General features: G+C 36.0%; 1 protein-coding gene across 4 annotated transcripts in view; it reads right to left on the minus strand.

The window, feature by feature from the left end:
- Positions 1-23,891, minus strand: part of PRKG2 (protein kinase cGMP-dependent 2) — a 91,164-nt gene that overhangs the window by 21,229 nt on the left and 46,044 nt on the right. For 2 of the 4 annotated variants that reach the window (XM_045858269.1, XM_045858268.1), the window contains 7 exons: positions 23,140-23,234; positions 20,096-20,164; positions 18,303-18,401; positions 16,810-16,963; positions 14,731-14,867; positions 12,581-12,670; positions 10,454-10,595 (listed from right to left, as the gene is read on the minus strand). In XM_045858269.1, coding sequence (XP_045714225.1) covers positions 10,454-10,595; positions 12,581-12,670; positions 14,731-14,867; positions 16,810-16,963; positions 18,303-18,401; positions 20,096-20,164; positions 23,140-23,234 — 786 coding nt within the window. Of the gene's footprint in view, positions 1-10,453; positions 10,596-12,580; positions 12,671-14,730; positions 14,868-16,809; positions 16,964-18,302; positions 18,402-20,095; positions 20,165-23,139; positions 23,235-23,891 lie in introns of those variants that run through there. The other 2 variants (XM_045858270.1, XM_045858271.1) reach the window with 2 other exon arrangements.

Raw genomic sequence — 23,891 nt, forward strand, 5'->3', positions numbered from 1 at the left:
GTAAATTTGTCAGATATTGGTTTTCTTGGTCACATAAAAAATGGAATCAAAATGACCAGTCTAATTAAGCCAGATGATTCAGAGAGACATACCATTCCAAAAAAATATTTACATGGCATTTTTAGGACACTTACTTTGCCCAAGTCTAGACAAGGCTAAAAGGGAATCTGTTTATCCTGTCTGCCAACAGGCAACAGTGGATGGCTTCCCCTGGATGGAAGTGAGAGCGAGGGTGGTTAAGGTATGGGATGGGTGAATCTCTTATGATTCTTCATGGGGGCATGGTGACTAACCTGAAATACTTGGGAGTGTTTAGTAGGAAGTGGGAAAGGTGAAGAGGAACTTTGCATACACATGAACAAACAAAAAAATCATTAGAAGCTCATCATTATGAAAAAATCATTAGAGGTGTATATATATTACCCCCTCTTTTTTCCCCTTAATTCTCACTTGACAACATGCTTATTGATTTTTTATAGAGAAGGGAAAGAAGGGAGAGACACAGAGAGGGAAGTAGCAATGTGAGAGAGAAATATCAATTGGTTGCCTCATACATATGCCTTGATCATGGATCAAACCCACAACCTAGGTATGTGGCCTGACCAGGGATCAAAACTGCAACCTTTTGTTGTAGGGGATGATGCTCATCCAACTGAGACACTTGGCCAGGGCTATACCACCACTTCCTTGAGCAGGGTTTGCAGAACTATTTCTTTTCTCCTATAAGGTTCTTTAGCACTGTTTATATTCCATAATTCCATCCCTTATGGCAGTATGGTCTAATTGTATGATGATCCCTTTCCTTGAGAACAGGTATTATATCTTACTCACTTTGTACACACATTTCAACACATGTTTGGTGAAAAACATCTGAATAGATTACTATTAATATCAGTTTTAATAAGATATCTGTAATCTTTAAAACAGCCTTATAATTTGTGAGCTAGGAACTATTATCCTAATGTTAAAAATGAGAACATTAAAATTTAGGAAGGTCATGGATGTTTGAGGTGACACTTGAACCAGGTTCCACAAGGAACATTCCCATAATAAATAAATTGATGAGGAAGTAGAGACTATTTAAAGGAAAAGAAGCAGCATATGTTAAGTGCATTGGTGGGAAATGCTTAATTTAATAAGCTTTTATCATTTAATAAGAACAGCTAATAGTGGTCTGGCAAAAGAATATAGATAGAGCCAATGACTACTTTCATTTTTAAGTAAGGAAATCCTTGTAACAGATAAATACTGGGACACATATGCAAGTTATAAAACATGAGAATAAAAAGTCCCCTGCACTCCCCTCCAGCTAAAAAATTAGAACAGAACCTATGTGGAAGCTCTTTGTGCTTCTCCCGTAGTGTCCTCCTGCTTGATGCCACGGGGTCCTACCCTGAGTTTTGGGTTTATCATTTGCTTGTATTCATTTCCAATTTTACCACAAATCTGATACTCTTAAATAATACATAGTTCTCATTTTTAAAATGTTTAGATAATCTTTTATCTATTCTTGATCAAATTGCCTCTTTTCACTTAAAATCATCTCTGTGAATTTAATCCATATTGCAGTACATGTATTTTCACTCTGCATCAGACACCGTTGAGTTGACACACTATGATTATTTTTTCCACTTCACTATTGTCAGACATTCATATTCTATCTAATGGTGTGCACTATTACAAACATGCTTCTATTAGCCTCATTTTGCATGTTATCTAGTGGACATGTGTAACATAGTAAAATTGCTGGGTTAAAGATGTGGTATCTTCAACTCTACTAGATACTGTCAAATGCATTGGGTGGGCAAGAGTAGGTTTACAGTTGTGAGTATGTGAGACACAGAGTTTATTCTTTTATTATTTATTAATTATTATATTATTTTCCATACAAACAACTGTAAAGCAACTTTTGCCCCACCCAGCTGTTTCCATTTCTCTAAGTCCTATCATTTAGTGGTATCAACTTTTATTTTTTACCTTCTGTAAGTATTAAATCACTGTGGTTTTAATTACATTCCCTCCCTCATTAGTAATTAGTTTTAGCTATGGCATTATAATTAGTTCTGACATTACAGGTCCTCCTATCCTGTTCTTCATGCCTTTGGAACTGTCTTGGCAATTCTTTGCTCTTAGTCATCCCACGTAAACTTTAGAATTGGCTTGCCAAGCTTCATGAACTCCTCTGCTGGAAATCCACTGGAAATACATCAAACCTGCAGATCAACTTGATCAACTTGCATATCTACTGATATGTCTGGGAGGTTGAGTCTTCCTATTTTTAAACCCAGTACATCTTTCTCAGTTAGGGTAACACTAGCTACTACAACACACACATCCAAGAAAGTATAAAAGCTTTAAGCTCTACATTAATTTTCTTCTTCCTCACATAATGGGTTTTCCTGGGAAGCAGGGAGCTCTCCTCCAAACAGTGGGCCAGGGAATGCAGGCTCCTTCCATCTCATGGCTCTGCCAACTTCAAATCTGCTCTTTTTTGGCCACAAGCCAGAAAGACTGTGTAGAGATCAGCAGCCCAGGCCTGAGCGTGGTGCACAAAAGTCAGCTCCCATGTCACTAGCTAGAACGGAGCCACATGCCACAACCAGCAGAAAGAAGGCTGGGGTGTGCTGTCTAGCACTGAGCCCAGGAGAAAAGAGAATGAGCCTATTAATTTACATCTTTTTATTTTATTTTATTTTAATTGTTGCAGTACAATTTTCTATCTTTTACTCCCATCCCAGCCCACCCACCCAGCCCTCCCCTCCTCCCTCCCATTACCACCCACCCCAAGTCTTTTTATCCATGTGTCCTTTATGCTTGTTGCTGTAAACCCTTTCCCTTGTCCCCTGAAATTCCCTCTCCTCTCCCCTCTGAACACTGTCAGCCTGTCCTCTATTTCAGTGTCTTTGGTTATATTTTGCTTGTTTATTTTGTTGTTTAGGTTCCTGTTAAAGGTGAGATCATTTAATATCTTTCTATAAATGTGTATAAGTTTCTTAAAACTCTTTAGATTTTTGTTAGATTTATTTCTAGATACCTTATACATTTACTTATATATTGTATTTTTCTGCTTTTTGTAAATGGTATATGAAAACTGTTTATCAATTACATTCCTGGTATTTAAAAATACTACACTGAGGTCTTGTGTTTTAATCTTACATCCAGCACTCACACTAAACTCTCTACTTGATTTTAATAATTTGTTGTTAGATTCTGGATTTCTGTAGAGTTAATCATATCACATGGGGAAATATATTTTGTTACTTACTTTCTAATCTTTTGATTTTATTCATATCTTACTGCACTGGGTAGAATCTCTGGTAAAATACTGAATACAAGTGCTTATCCCACTGACTTTTAAGAGCATACTTCTAATGTTTTGTTATGTAAAATGTTTGTTTTAAATTTTTGTCAGGTATCTCTCATTAAGTTAATAAAATTTATTTATATTCCTAGTTTGCTAAGAGATTTTTATCCTAACTAAATGCAAAAGTGTGTGAAAAATTCTCTTGTATCTATTGAGGTGATTAAATAATCATTTATTTTTTAATCTATTAAGTCAGTGACTTATTTTATTGGGATTTTTTTCTGATTTCAAGGATTTTGTTTTATTTTTTTATTGTTGTTTAAGTACAGTGGTCTCCATCCCCCCCACCATTCTCCATTGCCCCACTGACCCCTACCTTCCACCCTCAATCCTACTCCCCTTTGGTTTGTCCGTGGGTCCCTTTTTAATATTAAATCTTTGCATTCCTGAGGTATATCCAACCTTATTATGATGTATTATCCTAATTTGTATTCATTGTAGTGTTCGGTTTGCTCATATTTGGCTTATGATTCTTGGATTAAATTCATGAATGATACTGGACATTAATTTGCCTTTCTTAGGCATTTCCTTTGGAGAATCAAGTTTATACTAGCTTCATAGAATAAGATAATGTAGAGTTGCCCAAATACTTTCTACTACACATAAATCTCTGCTTTAACTGTTATGTTCAATTGTGATAGTATGTATCTGTATCTCTTCTTCTCTTTTACTTTTAATCTGTATTTCCACAGATTTGTTAATTTTATTAATCTTTTGAAAACACCAACGCTTTCCTTTAATTTCCATATCCTTTCTTTTAATTTCCATATCATTTCATATTTTAACTTTATTTTTTCTTCTCTTTTCTTTGGTTTTCCCCTTTTCCACCTTCTTAAATTGGATGTTTAGCTCATTAATTTTTAGCCTTTCTTCCTAAGTTACTATAGACAGTAAGTCAGAGGTGTGAGCCACAGGGAGGCTGCACAGAGGATGGGGTGCACCAGATCCAGGTGTGCCCAGGAGAATCCAACCAGCTCCCCCACATGTGCAGCCACCATGTCCAGCATCTGGAGGTGGATTGAGGGTTGCTGTATTCCCCAGCTCCCTGATGGTGGGCCCTGCATCCTCCTACTGCCCTCTGACCCTGATATTGTAGACAGGGAGCCCTGGAGAGCCTCCCCCATTGGCCAAGATGGAGTACGGGGAGATTTGTAAACTGAACATGCCAAAAGCTAGCAGGATGATAGGATAGGAAAAAAAAGTCACCCCCAGCCCCTGTAAGAACCATACAAGGGCTTGCACAGGAAGGCAAGAAGCACTTTGGGACGGGAGTCCACCATTCTTCCGGATCCAACACCTAAATACAAGCCTCTTTCCTTTTGGACCAACACCTCTCTCATGAGTTTGGCTTTTGCTGCCCCAGGCAGCTGTACCCACTTGTTCTGTTTCACCTAGTTGAAACTTTTAAGGCTATGCGCATTACTCTAGCTGTCACTTTATCGGCAACTCACTTGTGGTGATATGTATGTAGTATATTCTGTTTTTTAATTTAATTTATTGGGTGACATGGTTAATAAAACCATACAGGTTTCAAGAGTACAACTCAGTAACACATCACTGCACACTGCATTGTGTGCTCACTACCCAAACAGTTCCAATGCCCTCTTTCACCTCCGCTCCCCCCAGTCCCTTCCCTTTGGGTCTGCTTTTCTTTGCTTAATCCCTTCACATTTTTTACCTGTTTATTAATATTCATTCAAGTTTCTTCTCCATGGATACTTCAGTTATTTTGAAATATTCTTAAAATTTCAGTGAAATGAGTTATGATTTTTATTAGTGGTTGCTTCCTATTTTTAAAATTTTAATTGATTTCCTTTCTTTGATATCATCATGTAAAAACTTAATGTTCCTATTTTGGGAGATATATTATTTTTATCTTGGACTTCAACAAAACATTTTAAGAACTTCTCACTCTATTCTTCAAGTCACCTCATTTCTCTTATTTTTGGTCTTTCTGTGTTTCTAGGCACTGTTTGTGTCAATTACTTAGATTTATCTTTCAGTTTACTGATTTTTCTACTTATGTGTGAATCATCTGCTATTTAACCTATTACATTATTTCAGATTGGTGTATAATTTATAAGCAATAAAATGTCCATATTATTGGTATACAATTCACTGAATTTTAATATAGGTCATACTCATGTAAGTATAACTACCATATAATCAAAATATAGATGCTCCCATTATCTCAGAAAGTCTCCTCACAACCTCTTTCCAGTCATGACCCTCCCAAGGCAACAATTATATTTATTTCTACCATCTATTCTAGAAAGTCAATAGGTATAAGCACAGAGAAGATATCCTTTTGTGTCTGGCTTCCTTTGCTCAACATGGTTTTTAAAAAACTCATGTTGTCGCTTGCTGTGCAATGCATTCCTTAATACTGCTACGCAGCATTCCGTTGCTGAACACCCTACTACAAGTTTATGCTGTCAATGGGTGAAGGGTATTTGGGCTATTTCTGATTTGAGGACCTTTTATGAATAAAGCTGTTATGAACATTCTTGCCCAAGATTTCTAAAGATGTAATTTCAATTTCCTGGATAAATAACATACAAGGAGTGAAATTTCCACCAGGAAGAGAAATTTCTTGTCACAGAACAGGTGTAGGTTTGCCTCTATGAGAAACTGACAAAACTATTCTTCAAATGGCTTATAATTTTCTTTTCCCACTAGAAATTTAGAAGAATGTCTCACCAACACTTGGTACTGTCAATCTTGTAAATTATAGTCATTGTAGTGGATATAAAATGATTCCTCTTTGTGGTTTTAATTTGCATTTCCTTGATGACTACTGGTATGGCTTATTGATGATTCTTATGTCTTCTTTTGTGAAATGATTTTTCAAGAGCTTTGAACATTTTAAAAATTGGGTTGTCTTTTTACTATTGAGTTCTTTATATGTTCTTTATATGTTTCTGGATACAATCAAGTCCTTTGTCATAAACATATATTGTAAATATTTTTCCCACTCTATGGTATGACTATTCATTTTACCAACAATGTATTTTGAGAATCAGAAGTTTTTAGTTTTGATGAAGTCCAATTATTATGGACTGCATGTTTATACCCACCCAACCCCCGGCCCCGCCAAATTCATATATTGAAACTCTAACTTCCAGTGTGATGTTATTTGTAGGCAGGGTCTTTGGGAGGTAATTAGGTCATGAGGATAAAGCACTTATGATGGAATTAGTACCCATATAAGAAACAAGAGAAAGCTTATCTCTATCTCTGTTTCTGTCTTTCTCTTCTCCCCTCCCTCTCTCTCCCCTTCCCCACGTGTGAAGAAGTGAGAAGGCAGCTGTCTATAGGCTGTCTAGCCAGATGACAGATCTGCTAGAGCCTTGATTAGATGATGATTTCTGAGCCTTCAAAACTGTAAGAAATAAATGTTTGTTTTTTAAGCCACCTGCTCTATGGTATTTTTGTTATAGCAGCCTGAACGTTTAAGGTTACTAAGAAATCTCTGTTTATACCATGTTATAAAGATATTACCCTATGTTTGCTTCTGGATGCTTTATAGGTTTGTGACCCACCTTGAATTAGCTTTTGTAGACAGTGTGAGGAGGCAGTCATGCTCATTCCCCGCACATATGCATATCCAGTCATTTCAGCAACGCCTGTTGAGACTAGCCTTTCCCCTTGTGCTCTGAATCAGTTGACTATATATGTGTCTATTTCTGGACTTTATTCCTTTCTATTGATCTATTTGTCTATCCTTAGACTATTATCACACACCCCTGATTACTGTATGCTTAAAATATATCTGATATCATATATAATAATTTTCTCTCCAATTTATGAACATAGCATACCTTATTATGTAATTATTTTTTCTCAGCAATATTTTGCTGTTTTCAATGTAGAGCCCTTAAACATTTTTACATATTAAATTTATTCAGTTATTTTATAACTTTTGATATTATTATAAATAATATTTGATTAAATTTATTAAATATTTACTATTAGTATATAAAAATAGAATATTTGTATACTGACTTTGTAGCTGTAATCATGTTTAATTTACTTATTCTTTCTAGTACTTTTTTGGTAAATTCTTTAGGCTTTTCTATATCAACAATCATGTTGCCCACGAATAAAAATGGGTTTTTCCTGTTTTTAATTTCTTCCTTTCTAATCTTTGGTCTTTCATTTCTTTTTCTTGATTTATTTCATTTGCTAAGACCTCTCTTACAATGTTAAAAAAAACTTAAAAGAAAATATTCTTGTCTTGTTCACAATCTAATTGAAAAAAAGTTGAATATTTCACTGTTATATAATGTCAACTAAAGTTTTATCCCCCTGCAGTTTACAATAAAAAGTGTCCTGAAATGAAGAGCTCTAAACAGCTGTGTCAATGTCAATCTGACTTAGTGTGGTTTCCTTCTTCAGAGTTTGAAAGGCTACTTTTTGTTGCTCTCCAAGGTATTTACACATCTTTACACATATATTATAATTAATCTTAGCAAGGCTAGTTCAATGCAAGCTACTCCAACCATTAATGAAAACTTCAATTGAATATTTAATTTAAATATTATGTTCTTAATTTCTTAATAGAAGTTTTATTTGTTAGTTTTTTTCTTAAACCTGTAAGGTCTTTTTTGAGACTGCTCCTTATTTGTTATCCCCCCAGTTATTTTCTTTAAAGATTTTATTTATTTATTTTTAGAGGGGGGGGAGGGAGGAAGCAAGGGAGAGAAAAGTTGATGTATAAGAGATACATCAATCAGTTGCCTCAAACATGCCCCCACCAGGGGACCTGCCCTGCAAACCTAGGCATATGCCCGGAGTGGGAATTGAACCAGCGACACTTTGCAGACTGGCACTCAGTCCACTGAGCCACACCAACCAGGGCTCCCTATTATTTCTAAAAGGCATTAGATGTATTTATTTTACGTTCTTCATCTCATTATTTCAATATTGAGACATTTATGTGTAGGCTAAATAATGTTTATACTATCTTTTTCCCTCATCTTAAATTTTATTTTTGAATGTGAGCTCACATTCCCTGGAACTTTATCTCTGAGAGTTCTGTGTGTCCTGAGTTGAGAGTACATTCTTCAGAGAGGATATATATTGATTCTTGGAAACTTGGGCATGCTACCAACATGGATCCATTTTCATTTAAATTCTTGCTTAGGTATTTCCATCCTCAAAGGCTGGGCACCCAAGAGCCATGAAGACCAGTCTGTGGCCAAGAATTCCTAGAAAAGACTCTTCTATTCCTCTACCAAATGTCTAATAATGAGAAAAGCATGTTTGTTTTTGCATTTACTCTGTCTTTATGCATTAGATATTTTTTTCTAGATTTCTGTTTCCTTGAGAGTGTACTCTGTGTGATTCCTGGCTCTGTGCAATTAATGTTCTCTGTTTCAACTTCCCACACTGCCCTGGTCCAAAACTTGGTCTCCTATTCCCAGAGAGTGCAGCTCATAAAAAAGCAAGCCTCTTGTCCACCTAGGGTTGCTGGGCGCCCACAAGAGAGCAGCTTCAGTGCTTGAGTTCCATCCTATGTGACTGCTCAAGCTTGGTTCCTAGCCTCAGGAGAATCCCAATAGTGTTTTATAAACAGCCATGCATGTAATACTGCTTTTTGCGTTTCATCCAGTAGCTTTAGACATTTTGTAGTGAAAAGATTCCACCATATCTAGTTTAATACATAGCTAGAAACATTTACTTTTTATTCTCTAAAGGCTTTAGTTATTAACCTTCATTTTGCTGGTTGGCAAATGAGTTAGTAGGATGAATAGCAATGACTAACAAGAGAGATATTTGTTGACCTCTATGAGTATAAATACTGAATATGCTGTTTAAGGTTTTACAAATGGCTGAGAAAAAAGAAATGAATCAAACAGATATCTGCATCCCTCATGAAGGTTTTACTTCTGGAAGACACCAATGGGTTTCCCTAAAGGGCTGTGAGAGGCACAGCCAATGAAGGAATTGTGAAGAAGAAAAGTGAGTGATTGAGACCTTGTGTGAGAACCTCATCGATTCTCAAGGCTGTCTTTCATGGATAAGATAAAGCTTGAATGGATCAAAATGTTTCTTGGAAGTTAGCCATATTTCACATGAAAGGACTTTTATTTTACTCCTTTGCTAGGAAGAGAAATCGCTTAGCAATTACACATAATAAATTTGATTCCTAACACTAAATGATATACTGTAACCTATGGATGAGAAAACCTATCTCATCAATTGTCAAATATATTAATTTCAAAATGTCTAGCATAGTAGCTTCACACATAGTCAATGACTCACTAAGTAGTAGCTGTTATTATGTCCATATGTAAAAGTTCTGATGTGACAAACTTTTAATATTGTTGTAAATGTTGAGCTCAGAGATGGTTTAATGCCCTTGAGATACTGACAAAACAGACTCGGGAAACTCAGTTAGGTGCTTCATCCGGATAGGATTCCCTCCTGAGGTCCGAAGTGCCTTGGTTTCTCCTAAACTAAGACTGCCCAGTTCTAATACTGTTTCTCACTAGAAGCAGTCTATGTGACAGCAGCATTTGTTTCTTCAGTGTTACACAAAAGGGGGTTTATGCCAGGCATTCGAGGATTACAAAGATGGATAGCAAGAAAAGTCTCTGTCTCCAAGGAACCTGTAGTCTAGTGCTGTGATTCTCAACTCTGGATGTACTTTACAAGATTTCAAAAAAAACCCAAAAAACCAAAACTACCAACATTCATATGTGCATCTTTTTTCTACATAGAGACAGTGGATATCTCAGGCAGAAGCCATATACTCTTCTTCCCTTACCCCTTATAGCCATTCCCTATATGTAGCAGGAACCTATTAAAACCAAGCTAAAATTACTCAACAAAAATACTTAAAAAATCCAATTTTAAAGGCATTCTATTATATAAATCCCTAGGAGGAGTTACAGATATGGTAGAAATATTAAATTCCTAGACCAAAAAAACATGTTTGTAACACTGCTCCCTGTGTTTCAAAGGCCCTATCCCCCAAAATGGAAATAGCAGGTGTACTAAAATTAAAAGAAAATTGTGACTACAATGCAACTTTGTGTTTTGAAATATCTCCTATGATAGTGTAAGTTAGAGAATTTGTCTTACCAATTTCAGATAGCCCTCAGCATCTAGAATTAAGTTTTCTGGCTTCAGATCTCTGTAGATAATACCTAGTCGATGCAGGTAATCAAATGCTTCGGTCACACAAGCGACACAGAACTTGGAGGTGGGTTCATCAAAGCTGCCTCTGCAACAAAACCATGTTTCCTCTTAATACTCTAGAAATACATCTCTGCTGTCTGCATTGGTAAATTTATGCAACACAGATATTTTGTAGGACAAAACACTAAGAAGGGCTTTATACTGCCAATGAGTCAGATCACAAAGAAATTCAGGGGGATACTAGATGCAAACAAGAACCACTTAACTAAAAGTAAAATGTCCATATACAAACAATTGTTTCTGTTAATTGCATATGAACATATAAAATAGAAAAATAAGAAAGGTTTTTGGACATTTATGGAGATATGCAATGCTGGAGAAAATGCAACCATTTCAATAGCAAGTTTGAACCAGACGTTTGTAATTGATTGCTTGACTGAAAAATGACTCAAGCGATCATTTTCATTTCCTGTTTGTAAAGCATGTAACCATAACTCCTTCCTATCTAGTGCACCTTGATGATATTAGAGCTGCCCTCTGTCAGCACTGTGTATGCTTAGGTACTGATTGTTAGGATGTGGTGGTGATTTGCTGCATGGTGGAATAGGAGGATGTGCCTTTGGGGAGAGACAGACTGGCTTTTTCCACTCGCTATGTCCTTGTGCAAATTCTCCAGCTGTTCTGAGCCTCAGAGCCCTATCTGTGAAATGGGTTTACTGTTTACTTAATATTGTTGTTTTGAGGATTAGGCACAATGCCTAACAGGAAGTAGAAGTTCCCCTTTCTAAATAGATTTATGTTTTCCAAACAGATTTGCCTGCTGACACAAGGATGGAAGATGCAAATGCTTTTGCAGTGTCATGGAAGTCTTCTTCTCCTTCCAGGTTCTCCTTATTCAAATCCATCCAACATGTTCCTAACACAACACATTCATCCGGGTTCTTAACCCTGGCTACTCGGATGCTCAATGGTCTCTTATTGCCTAGGTGTGTGATGCTCAACCATGAATGTACATTAGAATTGCCTGAGAAGCATTAAAAATTATTCACTGGGACCTATCCAAATGAACTGAATCCTAATCTTTAGTGTTAGGGTTCAGCATTTTTTACTTTGTAAAAGATTTTCATGTGACTGTAATAAGTAGCCAGGGTTAAGAACCACTGCCCTAGGTAATACTGTCTAAATGCCTGCCATTAACCCCTATAACCTACTGCAAACCTCCCTTTCCATCTCCTCTTCTGCTGCCCTTGTCTTCTACTCAAATCCTGCTCTTCATCATCCACAGAGACCTGATTCTATCCCAACATTCCGCTGCATCTTATGTCAGTTTCCCCTCCTCTTTGCCCTTCCACGTTTGGTCCTCCTTAGAGTTTAAGTCAAGTCCTCTCTTCCAAGATTACTATCTACCACAATCAACTGGCATTGAATTACAAACTGCCAATTTCTTTGCCATATGTAGTTTTCACATTAAATAATGAAATATTTTAAAATCCCATACACTATCTCCCCAAATAAACTCACTGGAGGAAAAGATTATACTTTTTACTCCTTTGGTTAGAAAAGTCTGCATTGTCTAGAAAACCCCTAACTGTCTATGATGGAGCGTTGTACACAGGTGGTGCTTAGGAAAAATCGGTGTGTTTGATTGTGTGGAAACTCTCCCTTTTATAAAATTGAATCTTCGCATGCATCTTACTCTGGTTTCAGAAAAGGCTTCATCACTCCCCAGTTTTCTTTATCTCCCTTCTAGGGAATCACAATCAGAAGCACCTGGGTTTATATCTACCATGTCATAATGAACATGTTACCCTGAATAGGTCACACTGTCCCTAAGCCTGGGATTCTTTAACCCCTAATATGGGAATAACAATAGTGGCCTTACAGGCTGCCTGTGACATGATTATAATGTTGGCTAAGAAAATAATCACTATTACTATTTTATCAAATGATAATATTTTCTTAGAATCATATCTCAACTACTTCATGTCTCTTTAAATGATGACGAATGTAGCATGCTTTAGGCGATTTGTGAGCAGTCGCAAGTTATTGATTATAATCTTCTTTCATTACCTGTCTCTTAATATACTCCACAGCTCCCCACCTAAGCAGGCTTCCAGAAGCATGTATACATACTTATTGTCCTTGAAAGTACGATACAATCTGTGAAGATGGATACAAATACGGTTATTATTAGGAATCTAGTTTTTAAATCTCTCTAAAGTTACTTGAGGGTATTATCAATAACATTTTAAACACTGGTCCTCTTCTGCTATCAAACATCCCATGGCTACACCAGGCTTCTACCTGAGTACTCTGTGACCTTCCCTACCTTGCTTTTGCTCATGTTGGACCCTTTATTTAGACTGTCTTCTACCCACAGACAACTTCTTAAACTCAGTTTCACTCCTCAAGGCCCAGCTCAGAGGCCACCTTCCTGATAAACCAGCTCCTTATCCCACCTACCAAACATGGCCTCTCCTTCGTCCAAAAACCCAGAGACCTCTGCATATATCTCTTTTAAGATCTGCCTTGAGTAACAGTTATTCACAGTCATGTCTTATATCCTCTGGTTGGTTTCAGGAAACAGACTGTGAGACAGAGGTTTGTAAGAAGTTTAGTGGAAGTTACACTCTCTAACAGTACCCATTGGGGAGGAATAAGCAGATTTGGGCAGAGGGAGAGTTGGGCTATAATCTAGTTTTAACAAAAGCCCCAGCTTCAAGGAGCTCTGCCATCACTGGATGTAGGATGTACCTGGAAGGGAGAGCATGACCTTGGACAAGGGGTTTCTCTCTGTCTAAGAGCAATGGTGAGAGAGGGACTGAGCCAGAGTCCTCAGCTAGCAGCACACTCAGAATCTGAGGGAATGACAGCCTCAATCCTGATGTGGGACCTGAGCAGGGTACCATAGTTCCACACTAGGTGAAAATAGTCTCTGGGTCTTAATCAGAAGACCTCCTTTTCTCTCTAGCACCATGCCCAAGCTAGAGCAGACAGCAGAGCAGCCAATCATGTCCAGAAAGCAAAGGCAATCTAGCACTGATTCAGTGCTGGCTCTGGAACCAGCTGCCTAGGCTTGAATCCCTGATCAGTCACTCTGAACATTTACCTCACTGATCTATTATGAAGATCAAATGAATATATGTATTCATTTGATTATATATGTATTAGATATTATTGATATACTAACCACATATCAATTTAAAATATTCATATCTATATATTGCATATATAATAAATACAACTTTTAAAAATAATACATATAATTTTTATGTATATAATATATATATTTCTTAGAAGAGTGTCAGACACATGTTAATTTCTCAATAAATGCCATTAATATTTATTTGTAATATCATGATAACTCTACTATATGCCAAGAACTTTGTAAAGAGCTGGAAATTGGAAATGAGGGAATAAACAAAACCTAATCCATGCACTGAAGCTGTTCATCATAGTTAATGAATTATTGGTTAAAAAAAGAGGGGGATGTCCTTTTAGGACATAGTTAATATAAAGGTAACTGGATAACCCTATTACCAGCATTGCCTGGGATGACATTTCCTTTTTAATATTGAAAAAAATAGGAATATGGGTTGGCAAAAGATTCTTTCAAGGCATTTGATCCAAAAGTATAAATTGTATTCCCTGAAAGGACACTTTATATCACCCAGAAGTCACTAAAGCTACACTAAAGTCAAATAAGAAAATACAAATTGACTTACATCACTAACCCAAGAATTCACAAACAAAGACAGCCATGGCCTAGAATAATAAATTCTCTTCCCAGCTCTGATGATAGCTGCAGACAGAACAGTAACTATCAGAAGGTGGAACTTTCAGCCTCTAGGCATCTCGAGAACCACGGTCTGTTGCTCCTTGGCAGCCTACATGTGTCCAAATGCCACTTCCTGCAGAAGCTCAATAGCAGCAGTCTCCCCAAGGGGTTTCCAGTGAATTCTTGCTTCCCAAGTTCTGAATTAATTTTATACATACACACACACACACACACACACACACACACGCACACACTCTCCTGATATTTACTTAAGAATAAAAAGATCTGGATGCTTTACTCCAGATCTCAAACTTCTAACATTTGATGTGTTCTGTTTGTGCCTGGGATGGAGTGTTCCAAGTACAGCCTCCTCCTCCTCTTGCATGGAAACACTCATGGAAAGAGACTGAAATCCTGTTCTGGAAGCTAAATGCTGACTTACTTCACAATGAAGGGAGAACACAACTCTTCCAGGATCCTCTTTTCTGAGTAGACGTGCTCCTGTTGCTTAGTATCAACAATGTGCTTCTTCTTTATACATTTCATAGCAAAAGCAACGTTCTCATTTTTTACTTTAACCTATGTAGGAAGAGAAAGATCCCTCAAAATTCACTTACTAGGAAAGACTGACAACATCTGTACAAAACCTGTTAACTAATAGAGGTTAAAATTCTTTCACATTAAAATAGTATGTAAGTTTTAACCACTTATCTCTCTGGGAACTGAGTTTTACTCAGGGGTATGTATACCTGTATACACTACACCTTCACAGTAATTTCTAAAAGAATTCACATATCTGGAACATGATTCTAAAATATTTGTATTGAAACTGGAAGAGAAAAGCTCTAGTTAAAAGATTCAATGCTTAGAAATCTATTCAATTTTGAAAGTGACGTGACAAGCTTTGACCAGAACTGACTGTCAAAAAGTGTTCATTCTTCTTTGATTTTTCAAAACAAAACATATGAAATCAAGATCTATATTTGCACTATCCCATGTAATATCCACTAGTTGCATGAGGTTATTTAATTTTCAATTAATTAAAATAAAAATCCAGTTCCTCTGTTGCACTAGCCACATTGCAAAAGTTCAACCACCATCTCTAGCTGGTGGCTGGCTACCCTTTTGGACAACACAGGTATAGAACATATCCATCAGCACAGAACGTTCTATTGGAGAGCACTGCTCTGGATGGACAGACAGAATAGTCCCTTAAAAAGAAATTTGTAAAGACATTAATAGGTATTCAGATGGGCCTGAAATTTCATAAGCAGACTACATTTGACAAGTAATAAAATTGTGCAGAAATGGTTGCATCCCATATTTTTCTCACATTTACCATTAGTGGTGCCTATGACTGTTAAATTAAAGGTGAAATTATTGTTTCAATTATAATTCTCTATAGAAAAAAAATCTTAGCATTATTAATCCAGTCCTTTTGGCAAGATCTTTGGTGAACCATATCACTGCAGATGGACCTTGCCCTCCCCTCTCCATATGACACAGAAACACTACAAACAGTCTTTGGTCTATTAAGAAATCATCACTTCCCCCCTCACCCATCAGAGGTGAAGTATTGACTCATGCAAAATGTACTACCCATAGTCTCATGGCAACATTTCAGATCTGCTTGTGCCCAGGGCTATCCAGCAGATGGAAGTGTCAGCATAGTTTCCAGAGGCTAATGTACAGAGAATTGTTAAAAATCTGCAGGTCAGAGAAGGGCTTGGTAATTTCCAAAGGTTCAGAACCATCTGTATCTAAGAAGGTCACAGATCTCCATTCCATAGTTTCCTCCCAGCACCTGATCCGACGGTACCACTCCGCTCCTCCTGGGAAGCTGGTCCTAAAGCTCAGAGAGGTGGCCATGTGGAAGATGCAGCTGAAGTGAGGCCACACAGTCCCAGCTGTCCTGACCAACACTACAGAAGGCTGCTCTTCAACATCCCCTTGCATTCATCTTCTTTTCTTTTTTTCTGATAAAGAACTTTGAGCAACCCACAAATAGAATAATAAAAGCCCAAAAAAGAGACATGGTAGTGAAGTAGTTTCAGAGATGGAAATATATATATATATATATATATATATATATATATATATATATATATATAATATTGAAGATTTTGTTTCTATGGCATTTGCACAGGACACATTCTTCTTTAGTATATAGAGAGTGAATGTGTCATGAGTGTACATATACACACATTTTGCTGTTAGGAAATACATTTTTAAGGTTTTATAGTCTTTGGGAATGCTTGCGTGGTACATTTTCCAATAAATACCATCATGAAAAAAATTTGCAAAAGCATGTGATGGAAGAAGCTTGAAGTAGCAGCTCTAAGTTACTTACTAGCACAGATTTGCCACTATACAACAAATAAACTGAAAAGTGTACTTTCTCAATTTAAAGCAACATTTATGATAGCAATAACATTTCATATGTTCCTCTAAGATATACTGTAATATAAAGCAAAACAAAGTCAAAGGCTTCTCTCAGATGCTTGAAACGTAAACCCCTTACAAGCTCAACTCTTCCGAACCCACCAACGCCCAGTGTTGCAATAATCTCAAGGTTCTGGAATGGGGATGAAGAGGAAAATCTGGCCACCTTCTCCTTCAGCTGAATCATCTCCAGAGAGAGTGCTTTGGACAGCTTCTGGTTAGACATGGATCTCCTGTTAAAGAGAAGGGACACTTTACACACACCTCCTTAGTCAAGCAGGGGTCATGCCACACACAACTTCCATACTTACAACAGTATTATTTCTGAGTGATGACTGCCTACACTTGCCACTATTTCAACTTTTATAGGATCAGATTGAGCCACATCAGGGGATAAAATAATAGAACATACAAACAAAATCTGGCATGCACATACATAGTAAGAAATAGACAAAATCAAACTGCATCAATGAGAGGTAAAAATGAGTGATTTGTGTGGTATTTAAAATACATCTCCATGAAGCTGTTAAAAAGAAGAGTCAGTGAGAGGAAATAGAACCTGAGAGCTGTTTGCTTTGTTGCATAAACCAGAGATGCCACACTGAGAGTCACATTGTGTTTTGCTATTTTTGTCAGATCTTGAAGTTTTCTATGACTGAACCAGAGTAACTACTTTGTGAAACATAAAATATATATTTCCTACTTTCTATCTAGCTATTGTCATTTGGAAATACTCATTTTCTCTTTTATTTAAGGCTTACTGCTCTGTATTAAATATTCATAAATTATTGTTATGACAAAAGGCCTTTGGCATAAAAGTTGAAAATACATTCCCTGCCAAAAACAAAACAAAACAAAAAACCCATATAAGGTCCTGATCAAATGCTTGAATTTAACTTAAATGTCAGTTTCCTAGAACTTTTGACTCTTCACCTTCAATTGTACTCTCTGGTGGATATATGCTTAAGTGTTCACTCTACAAAATATTATAGCAAAGGATTTTAAAATAAATTTAATTTTACAAAGTAGGTTTTTCTTTCAAACAGAAAATTTCTTATCAGTATTGCTACATTTAGACCCCTACCCAACTCCTTCCTACACACACACACACACTCACCAAGGGACCTAATTGGACAATAGGTCCCTCATATTTGAAATAATTCTGACTATACCACTAGTTTTTAACCTGAAATCAGAGAATGGGCTACTCTAATGCCTTGACATTCCTGTCTGATTTCCACGGGCAACAGAAGCTTTGCTTCTGAATTACTGTCCTTATGAGTGAAGGCACCAGACAATGTGAAGAATCCCTTTCCAAGGCCTGCTATCAGGAAACTTCACCTTGCCATCACTACTTATCACCCCAAATCAGGAGCTCCAACTTACAGACTGACACAATCACAGTAGTGGTAAGTGACATCCTCTTTGTGGGACACAATTTAAAAGAATTCCCCCCAACTTTCTTATGAAGGCACAATAAAAGCTACTATAATAGTAAATCACATCCCTTTGTCCCCTTCTTCATCAACTGCTGTGATCAGACCCCGTTTAGGAAAATATTCCTCCACTTACTTCGCATGTCTTTTTTCATCATCACGGGTCAGGTTTGCCACATAGCCTTCAAGGTATTTTTGGAGTTCTTCAAAAGTCCCAACTGTTTGGTTGAATGTTCTAAATGAATAAAATAAAATTAAATTAAATTAAAAGCTCTGTGCTGATAGTTACCATTGCAACTTGACATTCTTCTTAAGCTTGTAAAAGACTATTTCTGTGGTTATTCAAGGCTTTGTAAATTGTTTTCAATAATTTATGTGTGTTAGTATCACCATAATATGTAGAATAGTTATTAAAAGTTATATAGTGAAACCTTCAAGTTTATGAAAGCAAGGAAGCTATCAGAAGAAAAAATATTTCTGTAGTTTTCTGACTTGCAGTTCAGGTTTATCAAGTCTTTTTTTTTTTTGACAGTGGAAAGGAAATACTCTACAGATTGCTTCTCTTACTGAACACATACTATGGGAGCCAAATGGCATGGTGTAAAGCAGGTTGAAAGAAACGGGGAGACCTGGGCAGGAGTCCCTGCTCCATCACAGATGGTGCTAGTGGAACAGTCCTTTAGCTGGTCTGGAACTCACTTTTCTTAACTGTAAAGGAGAGATTATTCTACATGTGGATGTCAACCAGACTTACTGTGGTGATTGGTTCACAGTACAGACATATATTGAATCATTATGTTGTAGACCTGAAACAAATACGATGTTATATAATAGGAAATAATAAAGAAAAAAAGAATTATTGTTAACTTTTTAGGTATGTTAATGTTATTGTGGTAATGCATTATAAATAATACTTAGTTTTTAGAGATGCTACTTAACTTTATAGGTGATATCATTTTATGTGTGTGATTTGCTTGAAAATAGTGTGGGGAAAATAGGGAGGGATGGTGAAGTGGTATAAATAAGGCATTAATACATCATTGTTGAACCTGCATTATGAGGTCCATAATAACACTTTAAAAATATTTAAAATTTTCCATAATAAAAAGATTTTTAAGTGTTCTGACATTCCTTCCATTTCTAAAGCTCTATGATTCTATACTCAACACATGTTGTATTCCATTAGCAACCAATTACATACTCCTTTGTGATACTTCTTATGATTTTTTGTTAATATTTCACATGAGTATGCTCTATTTCTTTGACTACACTATAACTTTTCTTATAGAATGACCCAACTTTGGTATGTTTGATTTTCCTTTAATATTAGTAGATAATATTCAACTGATTAGTGAGATAGACAAGGAATTAAATTCACACATAATTTGAAGTGAGTTAAGGGCACAAAATGAGACTTATTCTTAAAAATAACCTATCTAGAGATTAATACTGACACAGATCACTTGCAAATTACTACAAGTGTTAAATTAAAACTTCTCTAGAAATATATATCATTACTAGTATTTTATATTTTGCCTGAGAGACATCAGTTTTGTTTAAAATTTTTTGACTGCATAGAGAATTTTAGAATTAAATTATGAAATTGTTAACTCTATGGGAAAAATCTATGAGGACTAGTACGCTTATTTCTCTGGAAGATGGAGAATTTAAATCTATTGCTGATATTTATGTACAAATTTGCACACAAAATATTTAGTCTGCCAGCATCTGCCACTGCCAAAGACAGATTCAGATCAGAAGGCCCAGTTCCTTCCCATGAATTTTAATAGACTATACTTGCAGCTGAAGATTGGCCAATATTTCCAAGTGGTGATGAATGAGAAGACAGATGGGGCCTTGGAATAACAGAAGGCCACATCTTCAAAGGTGACAGGAGCCTGCCTTCTCCAACAATATCAGTATACTCACTCTCGATCTATAACGAGGCATGCGACATCATTTTCCTCAGCAATAATGTTAGCTGATCTGACATCTTCACTGCAGACAAAAAGAGGGAAGTCAATTTTCTACAGTTAGAAATTAAACACCTATTTTTATTAGGGGACTTGCTATTTTGTAAAACATCATCACTTAAACTTTCCAGATACTATGCTTTTTAAAAATATCATAAGCTCTACTCCCTCCTTTCCCCACTTCCCCCAAGAAAGATTTGAAATATATTCCAAGTAAAGATTATGTGTACAAGAAATTCAGGGGGAAAAAGATAACTGTCCTGGGAATGCAGAAGAATCAGTGACTGCGACTATGTATGGAATCTCTTTGTGTTCTTGTGCCTGCCAAAATAAAACTGCTCTCCTCTGATCAGATGGGAATTGCTAATGAATAGGCAGGCAAAAACGAAATTAACTGATCATAGAAATTTACTGGAAAAACATTTAAGTAATTAACATAAATAAACCAATCAAGAATAAAACCCAAAGAAAGTGTTTTTAATGCCCTATTACCCAATGAATTAATAAAACACTAAAATGCTTTCACTTCATAGAATACAAAATGTACATCTTTCACTAAAATCTCTAAAATCAGAATATGTCTTACAATTGGTGGTGAGTCATAGTGTAATTAACGGCAATGTCTTTCTTTCTCAGGGTATATAATATAATGGTGCATCTTACAATTGATATTTGAAATACAGTGAATTACAGCATGTAATCTAATGATGGCAAATCTAGTAACATAATGCACACCAATAGGTCAAGTATTGGATAAAGTATTTAGAGACTTTTATTTAATGTTTCCTCCCTCTGTTAGTTATAAACTAAAGACACTGAAAAACAGGTACACCCATATGGTAGCCAGTGCTCTGAGATTCATTCAAGGTAATCTGGAGTAATAAGCATATTGAGACTGCTCTAAGCAACTGCATCAAAAGATGAATCCCACAGAGTATAGTTCTTTCATCGTCCTTTAATGATGGGGCAGAGAAACCTTGGCAGCCTGCTGTCTCTACATTCCAAAGTTCCCCATCCCTATAACTGGCATCAAGAAATTTTGTGACATGACCCAGAGTCCCTGACAAGTTTACAGGGTCTTTGTTAGAAGACATTAGTGAAAACACTAAAAAGTTTGATGAGATTTTGAATTGGGAGCTGGGTAGCTTGTACTCAACTTGTAAGTGTACACATATCTATCTATCTATCTATCTATATATATATATAGATAGATAGATAGATAGATAGATAGATAGATAGATACAGATGCGATCTGGGACGTGGTCCAACTACTTGATTTGTGAGTTCAGATAAAAAGAGGTATGGCATCCTTTTCCCTTGTCAGTGTCATCATCTTGACTAGAAATACTCTCTGCAGACATTTTGTAAGTATTAGATGTGTGTCAATCACATGTTTCTTTCGTAATAACTGTGTGCCATGGATTTATTTTGCACATAAAATTCTGAAAGAACTCCTTGCACTACTTTATATCGAGTCATGAAAATATACAGGATGTAAGGGATATTGTGTCACAGTCCGTGGCCCTGAGAAGCAATAGCATAACATGCACAAAAATGTAAAATATATTTGTATCTGACTCTCCTCATTGATTTTAGCTTTATGCTTTCAAACGCTTTGGGGAGTGGGGTGTTTACATTAAATATAAATTGCCATGTTTCTCATAAAAAAACACTATTATTGGCTAGCTGCAACATACAACATAAATTACTTCAGATTCAGCAAAATAAGGCAATATAGTTCCCTTCAAAAGCTATTTTGACTCTATAATACATTTATGAAGTTCTCTGCACTTTTGAACTTAAGTTATTTTGCTTGAAGTTATGAGAAGAATAATTGGAAAATCTTAAGAACAAATACATTGAAGTCTTGAATAATGACATTATGTAACTATATTATATGAATGTATCCTATTCTGTCACAAATGAACAAAAAAGGACACTTTCCCTATTACCGAAACATGTTCATTACCAGCTAGAGAATGGGAACAAAAAATTCAACTTGTCTTTAAAATTCATTTTAAAATTGTTTATATAATAGTCATAACATTAACTTTAAATAGTTGATTTTCTTTAAAAAATAATAGTTTTATGATTTTTAAATAATAAAAATTCTCTTCAGATATCAATTTATGAACATTTTTTGTTCTGTCTTTACATACAAATAAGCAAAACTGGAGATTTCTAGACAAAAGTTGGAGGGAGATAAATGAAGAGAAATGCTGCTCCTTTTTATGAGCATGTGATTTTATTTCATTTATTTTATGAAATGAAAGCATTTAGTAATAACATAAAATATAAAGGATTGCTTAACTAATTTCAAGTATTTGCTTAAGAACAAGTATAAACTCCAAAAAAATGGTTTTTCTAAAAACTTTAACTTGATTTTTGTATAAAGTTATTTACATTTATGAAAATGTAATTCTTCAGACTCGAGGTGGTTTTCTGGTTTCCAGGAAGTACACAGTGTCTCCTGAGCCACTTGATTAACCTTTTCAAATTTTCTTTCATAAGTTAGATCAATTAAATAAATTCATAACTCAAAAGGCCTAAGGTTCAGGCAGAAATTTCAAATACACTATTTTCAGTTTTTTCTAAAACTTGCAAAAATGAGCTGATGAAAATTCTTAAAAACATAGCAGTTTTGTCACAATGATTAAAAAGCACACAAAATGTGTAAAGTCATCATGTGACTTTTTTTTAAGAGGGAAAATGGCAATATTTCAAACCGTGGAAATACTGAAAACCTGTTCTTAAGAGGAAATGATAATTTTGATTTTTTAAAGCTCACTCTGATTTTTTAAAACTAAAACACCTTGTTTTCACTAACAAACTCATGACCTTCTAACTTATTTCCTGCACATAAGAATTTTATAATTTTTCTTTAATTCCCAGACATTGGCTGTCATTAATTTGGAAGCTCAATATGACAACTCTAGATGAGTAGTTGTACATGCAAAATAGATAATTGCTTTAGTGTGGTACATAAATTCATAATTTCACCTGATAAGAGCTTTTTCTCCAAAGTATTCTCCTTTCTGCAGAGTTTTTATCAGTTGTGGCTGATCATGGCCCTCTGTACTCTGGGTGACTTTTACCTAAATTATGTCAAACAGTTAAAAAGAGAGAGAAGAAAAGAAAGAGAATCTGAGCACATATCCATGTAGCCACACCCTGCAGCTCTATGCAAACTTTATTGAACAAGAAATTTTGCAGTGGTTGGGACACTCTGGATGCACTGAGAAATCCCGTGGTTTAACACAATCACATGCCTCCACTCTCTGTATGAGGAGGAGCCTCTATTCAAACCCCACCTCCCAAATGTTTTTAAAAGTGTAGAAACATTTTTATGCAAGTCTACTCTTTCCTAGTGATAGTCAGAGCAAATAATAATGGTCCTGTGGGAACTTTGTCTCAAAATGACGAATAGAGTTGACAAATTAATGAAGAATAAGCCAGAGTATCAGGAGTTCTGTATCTGGTGTTTGTAACTGACTCATTGAATCCTGTGAATCCTCTAAAACTGAATGAAAAATGTGGGTGTGGAGCAGGGCCCACACACGTCCATGGGTCATTGCGATCCACAGTGCAGGCAGGTTTCAGAGCCCCCATGGCAGAGCCTCGCAAAAACTCCACTCTTCCCTGTTTGTGGTTAGAAATATTTCAATTCAAGATGATTACAAGGGTTGCCTCATGCTGAAATTCTGATTAGCACTTATCTAAGTCACAATGAATTAAAAAATATTTTTTAAAAA

This window comes from Phyllostomus hastatus, unplaced genomic scaffold (assembly GCF_019186645.2).
Source record: "Phyllostomus hastatus isolate PE091 unplaced genomic scaffold, TTU_PhHast_1.1 phas_scaffold_1674, whole genome shotgun sequence".
Lineage (NCBI taxonomy): Eukaryota > Metazoa > Chordata > Mammalia > Chiroptera > Phyllostomidae > Phyllostomus > Phyllostomus hastatus.